Source organism: Mesoplodon bidens (assembly GCF_964165515.1).
Source record: "Mesoplodon bidens genome assembly, contig: HAP1_SCAFFOLD_664, whole genome shotgun sequence".
NCBI lineage: Eukaryota > Metazoa > Chordata > Mammalia > Artiodactyla > Ziphiidae > Mesoplodon > Mesoplodon bidens.
Genome location: NW_027671248.1, coordinates 189,579 through 205,045, shown reverse-complemented (window position 1 = coordinate 205,045; position 15,467 = coordinate 189,579). Strand labels below are relative to the sequence as shown.

At 43.0% G+C, this 15,467-nt stretch overlaps 1 protein-coding gene and 1 long non-coding RNA gene across 2 annotated transcripts in view; one reads left to right on the top strand and one right to left on the bottom strand.

The window, feature by feature from the left end:
• Nucleotides 1–761: 761 nt before the first annotated feature.
• The window catches only part of LOC308611666, a 29,652-nt gene continuing 14,946 nt past the window's right edge, over nucleotides 762–15,467 (bottom strand). The window contains exon 3 of the long non-coding RNA XR_014014998.1: nucleotides 762–1,157. This is a non-coding gene — a long non-coding RNA (uncharacterized lncRNA). The remainder of the gene's footprint in view (nucleotides 1,158–15,467) is intronic.
• LOC308611667 (spermatogenesis-associated protein 31A6-like) lies at nucleotides 4,488–13,815 on the top strand (the record flags this gene model as incomplete). Its single annotated transcript, XM_081260370.1, has 5 exons — nucleotides 4,488–5,157; nucleotides 6,100–6,157; nucleotides 6,500–6,560; nucleotides 6,789–8,765; nucleotides 13,749–13,815. Exons 1-5 carry the CDS (start codon nucleotides 4,975–4,977, stop codon nucleotides 13,813–13,815), a joined length of 2,346 nt encoding a protein of 781 aa, XP_081116496.1. The 5' UTR covers nucleotides 4,488–4,974.

Below are 15,467 nucleotides of genomic sequence, written 5' to 3'. Positions count from 1 at the left end.
GTAAAGGATGCTGTCTAAATAAGATCCAGAAAGTTTACTCCCAAAAGTAGTTTAAGAAAGTAATGGTCTTTGTTGTACAGGCTGACACAATGAAGGTTAAGATGGCAAAAAGCCCCTGAGAGTCGTACAGTCAGACAAAAGACTGCTCAGAATCCCAGTCTATTTGACTGGCTGCCAAATGTACACCATATAAGTACTTTTGGATGGTAGTGACCAAGTTCTCAAAACACACACACACACACACACACACACACACACTCTGAAGAATATCAGAACACTTACATTTCAAAGACACAGGAAGAGAAATGCAAGTTTCCCCTAGAAAGCCTTTTGTTTTTTTGAAGTCAGAATTCTGAAAAGATGTTTTTATCAAGCCAGCTTTTTCTAACTTAACTGCATATGCAATAAAAGAGTCCTATCTTAGTCATTTTTAGGGCAAGATTTTCTTTAAGTCCCAAGTAAGTAAGCACTTGTAAATGTAAATTTTGTATGTACATAAACCTGGCCAGGATATCCGTTGGAGGCTGGAAATCTGTTGTTCCTTTTTCTTTTGTATTGAAAGCTAAGTTCCCCATTCTGAGTTCAATTTGTGAAGATCACTTTTATTTTGACAAACTCTATTAAAGTAGCCAATTCAAGGAAGACAGGTTAGTCTTCCACCTAATTACCCAGTCCAACTTTACTCAGTGTCTTTCACCTGAGCAAAGTCTCCCCAGTCTTTCAACTGAGGATAAACCACACAGTGTCTAAACTGGGCAAGATCTTCCCAGTGTCTTTTAAGTGAGGCTAACCCACTTGAGCAAAAGTCTTCCCAGTGTTTTTCTACTGAGGATAAGCTCTCAGTGTTTAAACTGAGTAAAAATCTTCCCAGTGTCTTTCACTGAGGGTGACCCAGGTACTTCTTCTTGAAACCAAGTTTCAAGGATAACCTACTACTCAAGAGAAGAGTTTAACACCACTGAATAAAACTTAGGATCATCAACCAAAACTGGAGATCCAAGAACCAGGAGATACTCACCCAAATTCGTCTGGACACTCTGAGAAAGCGGACAGGCCCAAGAAGCCTCTGCTGGCGCCAGGACTCTGGATCCTCATAGAGTTCAGGCAAAGAAGAAAAGTCTGCTCTGGGCCCCTTCATTGGTTGCCAAGACTGCTGACTGAAAAATATGCACAACCCAAAAGGAGGATTATGTTTTATTTGGCAGATTTTCTGAGGACTTAAGCCCAGAACACAGCCCGTCAGATCACTCTGAGGAACTGCTCAGAAGACCTAAGGGAGGAGTCAACCAAAACCAGGTAGTCAGAACATCAAAAGATTACTATTAATTAAAGAAAACTAGACATCTCAAGTTAAGGACTTTAGCACTTTTCTATGTATGAGAAGATGAAAGAATCTGGGCTCCGTGAAATCATTCCTTTGAGATGCACCTTAACTCTAGAATCAGTACCCTGTTTTTCTCCATCCCGAATCCCCTCAAGGTGCTCAGTTGAGGGTTCCTGCTTTGACGTCTGACTTGATGACTGCAACATCCTTTGTCTACGGATATGGCAGGGAATATTTTTCATCCACGGGTAAGAAATTGAGGAGAAAATTAACATAATTCAAGACATAAAACCATTACAATATTAAAAATTCCCAAATGTCAAACAAACATAAGTACCCTTGACCTGTAAAATGGAAGATGCCAAAGAAGGGGAAAAAAGAAACACTAAAGAAAATGTAGAAAATAAAGCATAAAATAAGATGGCAGAAATCAATAACAGTAGAACAATAATTAAATAAATCAAGATAAATGTTATCATAAGATTTTTAAATTTCAAAAAAAAACCCCATCAAACAAAACATATTGAAAATAAAGTCATAGAGAAAATTTAGAGAGCAAATATGAATGCAAAGAAGACCTGTTAGGTAGTTAGTGAGACGTTAGCAGCAAGGAGGTGACAGTGGTGGGAAAGACAAGAAGAAATTGAGTCACACGCAGCCACCTGGGGACCCTCCCTTGACTCCACCCAGAACGGGAGAAACTATGGTCGGGTGGTGGGCAGCTTATCCTGATAAAGAGAGGCACAGCAACACCAGGGGACTTCTCCAGGCTGTGCATGCCCAGACCAGACAGGCGCATAACCTACAGTAAATCCAAACTCATTATACCATAATTACAATAAATTACATGTGGTTTTGCCCCTCACCCCACCCAGTAGGAATCTCTTGGGGATTCAAGGATGAGAGCATGTGCAGCAGAAAGCTTGTTACATAGCTCAGGACTGTCAATCAAATAATGATCCTTGTCACTCACCCCCACCTCTCTGCAAAATGCTCCTTAAAAGCACTCGTAAGCCTTTCTAGGAATGTGCTTTCAATTTGCAGAAACAGTACACCCATCCCCCCCCACCCTGAGAGTGTACCTTTGCTTCGATATACTTTGCTTTGGGCCTGCTTCACTTCGCTGAAATAGCCTGTTCTCAGAAACAGCCTGCTCTTTCTCTCTCCTCTCTCTCCCTCTCTGAGAGTGTACCTATGCTTAAATAAACTTTGCTTTGTGCTTAAGCTTAACATGGTAGTTTGCGATCCTTTGCTTACTATCATGGAACCAAGATAGCTGGTCCAGGCCTTCCACTGACCTCCTCGGTTGAAGCTATTTTGTTACAAAGCATGTCCACATGGTGACAGACCTAAGTCTAAATTTTGATAAAAGGTTGAATTAAGGTGAGAATATCATATGGGAGGAAAAGACTGTAGGAAAAATAGTAGATGTAGGAGATATGTTTGTGAAAGTGCACATTCATGGCAATATAGCCAAATAAACTCACATGCTCACGTTCCCACTAAAACTGTATAAAATTATGACCAAGAAGCAGAGAATACACATTATTGTAAAGCCCTCATGGGGCATTAAGACATATTTACCATGTGAATCCTTCAGTGAATCTTGTGTTACTGCTAAGGGATAGAAAGTGGTGTCATAAGGGAATTTTGTGTAAGACTCAAAGCTCCCTTTCTATATGGTTCAGGCTGGACTTGAAGCTTCAGGGGCCTGGGAGGATGGGGCAGGAAAGGCAAGGCACACTCAGAAAAGAGAATACATACATAACACACTAGGAATATCTGAAGAGGCTGCTCAAGACCTGGCTCAGCCCCAAGGGTTTGACTCCTAGTCCTACTCTTCACCCTACAGCCCGTTAGGGTCAGGACCTTGGCTCCCCTAACCCATTCCTAGCTTCCGGGTATAGAATGAGTGCACGTCTGAATGTTAATGTTCTCTCAAAATTTACATGTTGAAATCCTACCTCTTAAAGATAGGAGGCGGGGCCATGCAAAAGTGCTTATGAGCTTTCATGAATGGGATTAGTGCCTTATAAAAGAGACTCCAGAGATATCTCTAGCCTCCTCCCATCATATGAGGATACAGAGAGAAGGCTCCAGCTGTGAACCAGGAAGAGAGCTCTCACTACGAGGTGGCCATACTGGTGACTTGATCTTGGGCTTCCCAGCCTCCAGAACTGTAATAATAAATGTCTGTTGTTTTTAATCTACCCAGTCTATGGTATATTGTTATAGCAGCCTTAATGGATTAAGACCACATATTTCAAAATTTATCTGGAGAGTGGGGACTGTCTTATCGTTGCAAACTAAGAAGTTGGGTTGAGACAACATATGAAAGATTTTTTTTTAAGTAGAAAATTATGGATTATTGGATTTGAAAGTACTAGATTGGTTAAGGAAAATGAGTACGTGTGTGTGTGCGTGTTTGCAGTGTGTCCCAAAAGTTTTTGTGCAGTTTAAAGATTTACTAACTCCAGAATTATAAACACTATAAACTTACAAAAACATCATTTGAAGGTTTAACTGTTACCAGATGCAAGTCTGTGTGCCTGATGCACAGTGAGGCTAAATACTGAAACATCAGAATTTGGAGCAGAGAAAGGTTTACACAGTGCCATGCAAGAAGACACGTGGCTCATGCCCAGGAAAAACCCCAAACTTCCTGAAGGCTTTCAGCAAAGCCTTTTTAAAGGCAAGGTGAGGGAGGGGCATGGCTAATTGTTGCAAATATCTTGGTGTTGGATCCTTTGTTCTAGCAGCTGGCCAGATGGGTCAGATCCTGGTCAGGTCACGTGTTCCTGTAAACCTCCAACAAAACAATTATTATTCTCTGTTCTGCAACTTTTTATCTCCATGAATGGGCTCTTAAAAGTCAGAGCCTTAGCAATAGGCTATCCTGTATATTTCAGGCTATAGGCAACATTGTTTTCCAAAAAGTGCAGAGCCAGCCTGGGTCACAGGGATGGACAGAGTTAGCTCCGGCAACAAAGCATAAAGATTAAAGTAAAGAAGATCTAATGTGGAGTCAGATTTGTTCTTCCCTATTACATAACTATTTATCATTCTTTCATACTTATGAATTTTGAAAAATAAATTATTTTAATTTTTGTGTGTAGTTCCCTCTGATAGAAAATGAGGCAAAACATACACTATTCACAATTCACAAAACTAAATAAGTGTAAAAGAAATTCAAGTTCTATCCCTGGGTTTACACAAGACACAAACATGATGTGGGAAAGTTGGAGCTGAGGACAAAGGAAATCCTGAGTAAAAATGTCTGTGAAACAGCCAGTCTTCCAGGGTCAGCTTAAGATGTTCAAGAGTTATCAAATTGGTGGGCCTCAAGTAAAGGTCTCTAATGGATGAAGGAACCAGGTTCCAGATGCAATGAACAGAAAATTGGCTAAGGTCTCTCTGACAGGATGAGAGTAGTTGGAAGGAGGGATCTGGAAGCCCCAGGAGGGTGCAGGTGTCTGTGGGTCTGGATGGGAAGGCGGGGCAGTGATTCAGCCTGTTTCTCTTATTGCCCCTCCCCCACACTCAGGAGCCCTTTGTGACAAGGCCACAGCTCTGTGATGCAGGCCTGGGGTTCTGCCATCAAGTGAACTCCCAGTGCTCTGTTGCCTGAGGGCAGCAATGCAATTCAGAAGATGGAGAATCTCTTTTCTTCGAAAAACATTGTTGCTATCTGGCTGAGATGCAGCCCAACTTCCTGGGTGATTAATATCATCCTTGGGTTCCTGTGTGGACTGGTGCTCTTCCTAATGTTACTCCCCTGCTTCCAGAGTAATCCATTCTTAGCACCACCTAGGAAACATAGAAACATCAGGAAGGTAAGAAACCTTTGGCTTAATCCCAGCAGAGATTATCTCTTTTTTTCTTATTCTTGTTTCCACTTTTCTAAACCACCTAGAGAGACTCCTGAGATGGGAACTCTCAGAAAAGTATAGAACATCATCCTTCTAGGGAAAAGCCAGGCCAGAGAGGGGTTAGAGTGGGCATGAGGATTTCTAGCCTAAGATCGTAGACCAGGAGTTCAGGTATGGTAGAGGGCTCCAGGGCAAGTCCCAAATGCAGTGACTAATAATGGTCAAGGACTGGATTACTAAGAGTTCAATCTCTGCAGGAAGGCTGACCCCTGAGCCCTGGTTCACCAGCCACCTACCCACAGCGGGTGTCACAAGTGAGACCTTCCTCTGTGTTGGGGCTGAGCCCCTGAGAGCCTGAGAGAAGAGGCTGGAGTGGAGGTCTGGCCTTGGGAAGCAGAATCCTATCTGACAAAGCTCACGTGGACATTTAGGTCTGAGAATGTGTGTGTTTCTTGATCAGAGGAACAGTGACAGAAGAAATCTATGGTGATTAAAACTTAAAAAATCCTTCTTGGGCTTCCCTGGTGGTGCAGTGGTTGAGAGTCCCCCTGCCAATGCAGGGGACGCGGGTTCGTGCCCCGGTCCGGGAAGATCCCACGTGCCACGGAGCGGCTGGGTCTGTGAGCCATGGCCGTTGGGCCTATGCGTCCGGAGCCTGTGCTCCGCAACGGGAGAGGCCACAGCAGTGAGAGGCCCGCGTACCGCAAAAAAAAAAAAAAACCTTTGCACGCTTCAAAGAAGAAAAACTGAAAATATTGTTATCCACTTTAAAAATAAGTAAAAGGGGAAGAAAACCCACAGAGTTTTAGTTAAATGTAGAAAGTCATGTTGTTCATGAACACAGCTTGCCTAGATAGAGGACAGTGAGAGTTGGGTGTTCGCCCCTCATTTTTTCTTCTCTCTCAGCATCAAGTAGAGCTGAAGGGGAGGAGCAGGAGTAGGAAGAAAAGTGGATCTTTGAAAGGTAAGCCTTTGCCATTCAGCCCTGCGCGCCCCCGAGAGTTAGCTTCCATCTCTCCTAACCCTGAGGGCCCAGCTTCACGGTCTCTGAGGATGCCAGTGGCAGAGCTTATTCCTCAGGAAACAGAGCCTGAGCCTAATTAACGTGGAAGCACTTTGCAAAGGACAAACCCTTTTCAAGTGAGACTTACCATCACTGTCAGGGACATGTGGCCTTGGACACTGATACTTGGGCTCCAGAGTCTAATCCTCCAAAGATTTCCCTTAAAGGGCCATTGCACTCAGCCTCCTGAAAGACTCTTAGGCCTCTGCCTTCACCACCATGACCCAGTCTCCTGATTTCCAGCTTGCAGAGATTGCCTGGAAGAACTGGAGGGGACTCACAACCTGGTTTCACTTCTGCAAAGGTAAAGAATCTTTCCCCTTCTCTCCTGGGTCGTCCTTCCTCCCAGAGCCTATAATGTGACCCCAGCCCTGGGAGGGGGAGCCATGGGAGGGCGTGGCTAAGGCCCTAGAGTGAGGGAGAGCAGGAGCTTTATGAAGTCAGTGTGGGGGCAGAGGAGGGTTCTTGGGCTGCAGGTGCCCACCCCTGCCTGTCCTGTCCAGCCATCCTGGCCCCATCTGCTCTCCTACAGCTGCCTGGGGAGGCTTCCTGGCAAGGACAACTTTCATCAGCTCTCATGTCAAGACCCTCCTGGTGAGGCGTGCAAAGCAGTGCCTGCTGGAGCCTGTGGAAGACACTGCTTGAAGGGTCGGGAACCCTGCATGAACACCTCCTGTAGGGTTTCCTTCCTTGATCCAGACACTCGAGAGGTGCTGGAAGCACATATTATACGGTTTGGGGTAAAGCACAGGTGGACCCTACCCCTCAAGGTCCTCAAGGCCATAAATGTCTTTAAGTTGAAAAAGTTCCAACCCTCCACCGTTCTGCAGTTTGCCTCTTCCCCTGCAGCTACCTGTGTGTCTGGGTCCCACTCAACAGTCCAGTTTGCTGAGTTCCTGGAGAAACCTCCTCAGGCTCATTCAGGAGAGAAGGTGAGAACAGAAGAGTCAGTTCCTACCCTGAAGAGGCCTCTCCTTGTCCCCTCAACTGTGTGTAAGGAAATCCAGAGTGCCCTGGGAGCGATTCCATCTGGTGACTGCCATGGGCCCTCAAAGGCTTCTCTGACTGGACAGGAGGGCAGGCCACCTTCTCAGTCCCTCACACTCAGCCTTGTGGGCAGAACCTGGAAGAGTGAGACTGTGGAATGGGTCAAGAGGGACAGCCTAGAGCCAGGTCCAAGTTCAGCAATGGTCAGGAATGAGCCAAGAGAGGAGAGTGGTGGTCAGGCCTCAGGAGACCCCTGCCATAGGGTAACAGTGATGGAGGTGAACTTAGGATCCCAGTCTTTGAGAGGTGAAGAGGCCAGGGAGGCTGTGGAGGCCAAGGAGTCTCCTGCTCTTCAACCACAGTCTCGTGTTATCTTGGAAACCAAAGTGTTGACAAAATCCCAAACCACAAATGTACATATGAGGAGTTTAGAGGTGCCAGGGGCCAGTAAAAGTTTCCTACTACCTAGAATGTCTGTTTTCCAACATCCAGGTGAGCCATGCCTTAACATGGAGGTTGCTAGTGAGTTTAACTCCAAAGTAAAGGTACAGTCAGACAACCAGCTTCAGGACTTTCCCAAACACAGGTTCCCTGCTGCAGACAACTTGGCTTCTCAGGTGCCTCAGTGCCATCCCCAGAGAGTCCCCACCAGAGACAGGTTAGCTTCCCAGGAGCCAAGTGGCCTTATGGAAGCCCAAAGGAGCAACCTAGGGCAGCAGGAGCCCAAAACTTCAAAACTCCAAGACTCATGGAAGAGCCAGAGCAAGATGATTGCCCCTACTTACAAAAGAGAGGACTGTAGGGGGCATAAACCAGGAGAGCATGAAGAAAGGTTTAAAGAATTAGGGACCTCTCAAGCTGGAAGTATGCGCCACCCTGCCCAGGTCAGGGGAATAACGGACTCTATTGGGAGCAGATGTCTCCAGCGCATGCCAGAGAAGAAACATAGCCCTCCAGAAAGCCTCTTCAGAAAAAGGATGAGGCTATTTTTAAAGTGGATTTTCCCCAAGAAAAAAGTCAATGGTCGAGATGCTCTGCAAAAAAAAAAGCCCATATCAGCCACTGCCCGGAGTCACGGATCAGTCAAAAGCAGATCAATCTTGAAGAGTGAGACTGCTGAGGGTCAGGCACGCATGGCAGCTGTTGGACAGATCCTAGAAGAAAAAAGAGCAATTCACCATGGACTTCATGCCACAAAGTTAAATGAACACAAACTGGAATTCCAAGTCCCAGTATGTGGGTGTTTCTGCTACCATAGGCTTACCTCCTACCCAGAGCAAGGGAGAATGATGGGTTATACAGCCTGTAGTCATAAAGCCACCTCCAAGGGCCAGAGTTGTTCTATGAGGGAAAGGAAAGTCAGACACCAACATAGTTTGAAAAGTGTAAGGTTCGAAGATGAGCAGCTGGGCCTAAGGTGCCTCCCATCCTTGCCCCCCAAGAAGGGTTTGTTTCTAGTTAGTACCTGCCAGTATGGGCCAAGGATTCCAGGTGCCCCAGCCCGCCATCAACACTGTCCAAGGCATTGTCATCTTTGGGGAGGTGTCTTGCCTGGTCGACAGTAAAATCCTTCTTTAGTCTTCCCTTTAGTAGGAAAACATGTCTCCAAGTAAAAATTCAGTCCATGTAGAGAAAATGATTTTCTCATTAGCACATCCAAGATATTTAGTGTTCCCCAATACATGTATATATATATATTTTTTTTTTTCCTAATAAAAGCATAGTGTAATGGCTGCTGTCTGTGCTGTGCACTTTGTCTTCTAGAAGGGATGGGCATGGAGGGAGGTGGACAGTAGCATCACAAGCTTGCTCCTTGTCTCGTGTCCCTTCATTGCACCTTATAATACTGTCATTACACAAACCAAAATTACTCTAACAATGAGACGGGAAAAACCTATGAAACCCACACCCAAGGATCTGGTTCAACCAATCTTTCTCCTTCTTCTATGCTACTTTGAACTTTATGCAACTGTAGTGGATAGGTTTACACGATAGGGCTGGAGATTCCAATTCAGTCTCCAGGAAGTGTCAGAGCCAAGTGGATGGAAGTTTGGGGGGAATAGAGTATGGGCTCTGAGTTCAGAAACAGGAGAAAGCTTGCCCCTGGATCTCTTGGTAGGGAATATACAACATCTGCTCTTAAGAGTTCCTTCTCTCTCTGATGAAGGCTGGGATTGAGATATGCCCTATGAACCCCTTTTAGCTTAGCCATAATAAAATGTACAGCATCACCCTCCCCCACCTCTGTTTTTCCTATACTTTAGAGCAGCAGCAAGGATGGCATTTCCAGCTGTGTGTGTGTAGGTGAGGGGAGTATCAGGGAGGCTGCTGAGGGCTGTGTTGAGTCCAGTCCCATATAAATGAATGGCTATGTTCATGGGTCACCTACCTTCCACTCTATGTTAACCCCAGAGAAGGAGTTTTGGATGAATGGAATAGGGGTGTGACTGTGGGTAGTAACTACCTGATGGTCAAACACTGTGAATTTAGGGTGGGATGTAGGTGTAGAAAAATCACTGGATCCAAGGAAGGAGGCAAAGTGGTACCAGATTCCCATAAATGTGCAGTTCTGAAAGAGCAGCCCCCTGACATACAACCACCATCTAAAGGCCTAAAGGGGAGGAAAAGTTAAGGGTCCAGTAGCTCATCATGGCCCCACCCCAGGGTCTCTACCCTATTCCAACTCTAAGATCACAGACCTAGAGAAACCACCTTTAGGTCAAAACAGAAAGTCAAACTTATAGAAGTAAAGCAAATCAGGGAAGGTTAATCTCTTAATACTATATTTAATAAGCTTACACATCATCTCCTCTTGACTTTTAGAAAGGATAACTTAACAATAGGTGTAAAAGCCAGGACTAGGGAACTTGGGATGTGACTCCTAGTCTGGTGACCTTCACATAAACACATGGCCCAAGGACTGCTCCAGGGGAGAGGTGGGGACTGGCTTGTGATTGTGTAGTAAGCCTTGCCTGTCTCCCAGTCCTTGATCACCCCAGAGCCTGGCAGGTGAAGAAGCAATCAGACAGGATTTGTGGTGGTGTGGAGGTGACCTGTGCAAAGTGGATGGGGCCGGGTGCAATCCAGGAGTGTTCCACTGATCTGCTTCTGGCACAGCTTTTCTTGTCTCCTGACCCCCATCCATATGGAAAAGCAGGGAGATGAGGAAGAATTTCTCTAGAGTGATTTGGTGCTTTCTGCCATGTGCAGGGCGCATGGTGGACACAGCTCCAGGTGGTGTCTTTCTCAGTGTGGAGATTTCTGTTCCAGCTGATGCCCCTGATCCAGATGACAACAGAAATGGACCCCATCCCCCATCCCTGTCAGGCCCCTCAACACGTGGAAATGCTGTGACCTGGGGTGGAGGGGGCAGAGTGAGCACAGGACTGCTCACACCCCTGGTTTCTCCCTGGAGCCAGGCCCTACCTCTGGGCCCCAATTCCCAAGGCAGCCTCCAGAATGGGCACAGCAGTGAGAGTGGAGCCAGGACTTGTGGGAGAGGTCGGTACCCAGAGGAAAGAGTTGACAGGGCTGGGACCTGAGCCTGGCTGCTGCTGGGTCCTCTCAGGGGCACCCAGAAGTGAGTTCTGGGAATATGGGGAAGCTGGACTTGGACCTCTCGGCTCCTGCTGGGAGAGTGCCACAGACAGGTGATGCTGATGGAACAGCAAGAAAACAGAAAGAAGCAAGTCCCTTTGCCCTTCTCTTGCTGCTCCATCTTCCATAAGGTACAGTAAGACAAGAAATTGAGAGACCAAAAGAAAAAAAGAAATGGAGAGACCCAGAGACAATACACAAAGACTTCACAGACACACCTCTCAAGAGAGACTTCTCACGCAAACACCTTTCTCAGAGATCACATACTGAGACCTCACACAGGGACCTCATGTTGCTTCACAGACCCTCAGACAGAAACCTAGCACAGATTTAACAGATTTCCCAGAGATACCTTCCAAAGGGACCTCATACAGAGACTTCACACAGAGATCTCACCCAGAGACAACACACAGAGACTTGGCACAAAGACCTCACAGAGACCTCACATCTATTCTTCAGTATCCATTGACAAGTCTTTCTTAGTGAATAGGAAACCACTTAGCAAACTGGCAGCATGATAAATATATCATCAGTTGTGCCCCTCTGAGATCCACCAGACACTCACTGTCAGCATTACTCTAAATGGGGAAATGTTTGAGAAGTTTTGTTCTTTTGTAATGTCACTGCCTCTGAACAAAAGAATTATACATTCCAAATGTAGATTTGCAAATTTCATTGTTAGGTGTTCATTAGCTTGAAAATCACAAATTACATTTTTTTATTTTTATTTATTTTAGAAGAATGAAGAAAATAATGTTTATTTCTTAGAAATGCATGTAGTACTCTATTTTTTATTTTTAAAAATTTTTATTGGAGTATAGTTGATTTACAAATTTGTGTTAGTTTCAGGTGTACAGCAAAGTGAGCCAGTTATACATATACATATGTCCACTTTTTTTAAAGATTCTTTTCCCATATAGGCCATTACAGAGTATTGAGTAGAGTTCCCTGTGCTATACAGTAAGTTATTATTATCTATTTTATATATAGTAGTGTGTATATGTCAATCCCAATCTCCCAATTTATCCTTCCCCCCTTATCTCCTGGTAACCATAAGTTTTCATTTGTACCCTTTTTTTTTAGGAGAATCACAAATTTTAAGCACAACTAGAACACTGTCAGTCTCCAGTGAGGGAAAATATTTGTCCAGTTTTAGTTATCATCCAGTCAAATGGTATCTGGCACATTTTTTACTTTATTGAGGACAAAACTTAAACTTGAGATGGCTTACTTGTTTCCTTTGGAAACATAAGAAAAACCTGCAACAAAGGTACTCTAGGAATGAAATAAACCAAGAAAGAAGCATCCGGACTCACATTCACTTCCCAGAGGGCTGTGTAACTAGCACATTATTTTGCACATAATAGCTTGCATCAGGTTTGTGGGGTTTGCTTTATTTTTTAACAGGCCAATAATCATGTGAGGATTTTTCACAAGTCAAATTTCTGGTTTTAAATTTTACATTCTGGCAAAATTATGCTTCTGAATATTATTTTATTTCTTAAAATGTGGTAATGCCCTAAAATGATATTACACAATCATAACGTTCAGCTAACATACTTAAAAAGATGGGCTATTAAGGCTTCATTCTTAAATAATTCTATGAAATGCACATTTTCTAAGACATGCAGTTAGGATCCATTTTATATTCATTATAGGGTTAACACATTGCTTTAAAAATTTTTGAAGGATTATAAAATATATGACTTAGCCTATGCTTGACATTATACATGTTACCTCATAAAATTACTGAGGGAAGGATACCTGAATATCTGAATTGAAGGTAGTCTACATTTAATCTACATTTGGCTTATAACAATGAATAATGAAAGGCTTTCATTTATTATATATCTCACACTTTCCAAAGGGTACACTTCTAAAAGACTACTGATTTCTCACTGCTAATAAGCAACCTATTGTCCTTGCCTTGGTAAAATCTATTTTAATGACAGCTGGTTGTCTCCCAGATTATCCATTGGTATTACAGCGTCGCGGTCTTTTAAGAGGAGCGGGGCTGACACGAGGACTCTGGGCTTATTTCTACAAGAAATTTAGTTTTTCTATTCTCCTAATTAACAAATGTATAAGTATTAATTTTTCACTTTACTCCCTTACGTCGTTGAATCAGAAAACAATGGGCTGTGGTCACGTATGTCATCTAATACTCTATCAGATCACTTTGTTTTAATAGTGCAGCTTACTCAGGTAACTTTACTGATCCGAACCAAATGGAATCAATTAGGAAAAAGTTCACACAGGAAAATATCCTTTTCAAAGTTGACTATTTTAACACAGTTAAATAAGCGATTATTTTTTAATCCTTTGAGTTAAAATTGTTCAGGGTGGCCAAGAAAGTCTGGAAACATGAAAAATGTCCATAAAAGCACTTTATTACTATAATACGTTGAATGTGTTGCTCCTCATTATTAATTCACAGTTCATTAAGCTGGGCAAAATCACAATGAGCAATGTGCATTAAAGCAAAATTCCCATCAATCATTTTCCATCTGCCATACATTGTGTCAGATGATTTGTGTGTCTAATTTTCATGGAAAAACTTGTACTTTTACTCCAGAATAAGAAATCAAAGGGGATCAATCTATTAAAAAGATATTAATATTCCCAGACTCTGTGGCCTTCAGTATTTTCTTTTTAAGAAGATTCACCTACTGAAAATCTTATAAATATTTTTACCATTTAATATGCCCAGACAAAATGGATACAAAAATTAGATAAAAGAGAAAACAACAAAAACAGATCCCCTTTGTTTTCAAAACATTTGATGTTTACATCAAAATATTTTGTTGAAAATGAAGTGATTTTTAATCTATAGTTAAAAGACACTCTAATGATATTTAGAACATATTACAGATCTGGATTTTTACAAATAGATTTTTATTTAAAACAGGTCTCACACTGGTATCAATAAACCAGGCACTCTAGAACAAAATGTGGAGATGGCAATTATGCGATGACTTTTTAATACTCCGAGGGAAAAAGAGTTTTTCCAAAGTAGTCCATCTACAATATTAACCCTTAAGATCTACTCCCCTTGATAGGTTTCAATATTATTTTCTGTTTTATACACATTTACTTTATAATTAACTCCTACAGGAGGACATTTCTGGAAATGTTCCCAGATATCTACAGCCACACTTTCTGTCATGATCACACCATGGAAAAAGTAGGGAACATCCAGATCCTGATGATCCAGGGGTTTCATAATTACCCCTTTGAGGTCAGTCAGAATTATAATCATTCCCAGAACAGGGTTGGTCTTTACATTTGTGCCCCTAGACATGCAGATTGTAACACTACCCACCCAAAGGCAAGTTGTCTTCCTTACTCAGGTTTGCAGGGGCACCACTCACTGTGGTAGCTAGAAGAGTCCGTTGCCCCCACCCCGGACCTGCATTCTGTACTCTCCACAGACACATCGTACTACAAATATACAAGTGGTGCTGATGAAACTTCCAGAAAGCTATAAAATAATGCATGCCAGGCATGGTAGATGAGGATTTAGAAAATGCTAACATCTTCTCTAGGAAATAAAGGTGACATACCTATGTGGCTTTAAGCATTTTTGTGCATTAGCTGGCCCCCTGGATCTGGGAAACAGCATCTGATTTTAAAGTTTCTCAGCCTCATTCTCTGCAGTGAAATCTGAAGCTCTTCCTTCCTTCTCTGAGTCCAGAAGCTGGAATTGATACAGTCTGCTCTCTGTGATTTCTCTCTACCATTTGTTTCCAATGACCACTTCAACTCAGATATCTCTCAAATCAGGGATCACTCCTAAACTTCAGGAGGAAGGTCACTGCCCTTTTTATTCCCACCACAATTTTATGCTAGTAACCCTTTACAGTGTCAATAAACTTATTTTGTAGAATGTGCCCCCTGGACTCCACCTGCTAAATCTGTTTTTTGGGCAAATCATTTGTTACTTACCTAAACAAATTTTATAAAATCATATTTCATAAAATTGTATTTTATAAAATGTTATTTTCTTATTTTATAAAATTGGTAAATCTAGGGATTTAGGCTTAATTATTATTTTTAAAAATGTTGGTACTCATTTTGCCAATTTTTCTCTTTTTACATATATCAGAAAATATGTTAAGAACTCAACTGTGAAGATACCACTATTTTTATTTTTTTTCACTTTTCGTACTTAACTTTTATAACAAACCTTTATTATTGCACAGGAAACATGAAAGTTTGTTCCTTGGAAAACATCAGTCTTAAGAACGTACTAAGTTAAAGCTTAGCATGTTAGATCTGCGAGTAGCCTTGCCTTTTTTTTTTTTTTTTTTGCGGTACGTGGGCCTCTCACTGTTGTGGCCTCTCCCGTTGCGGAGCACAGGCTCCGGACGCACAGGCTCAGCGGCCATGGCTCATGGGCCCAGCCACTCTGCGGCACGTGGGATCTTCCCGGACCGCGGCACGAACCCGTGTCCCCTGCATCGGCAGGCGGACTCTCAACCACTGTCCCACCAGGGAAGCCCAACCTTGTCTTTTTTTTAATGTTTTTTTCTGAATTGTTAAAAAAAAAAAAGCCTTAAGAGCTTAGGAACAGAAGCAAATTGAGAATTAAAATCCAACTCATTCAAATGAAGTTTGTCAGAATAGT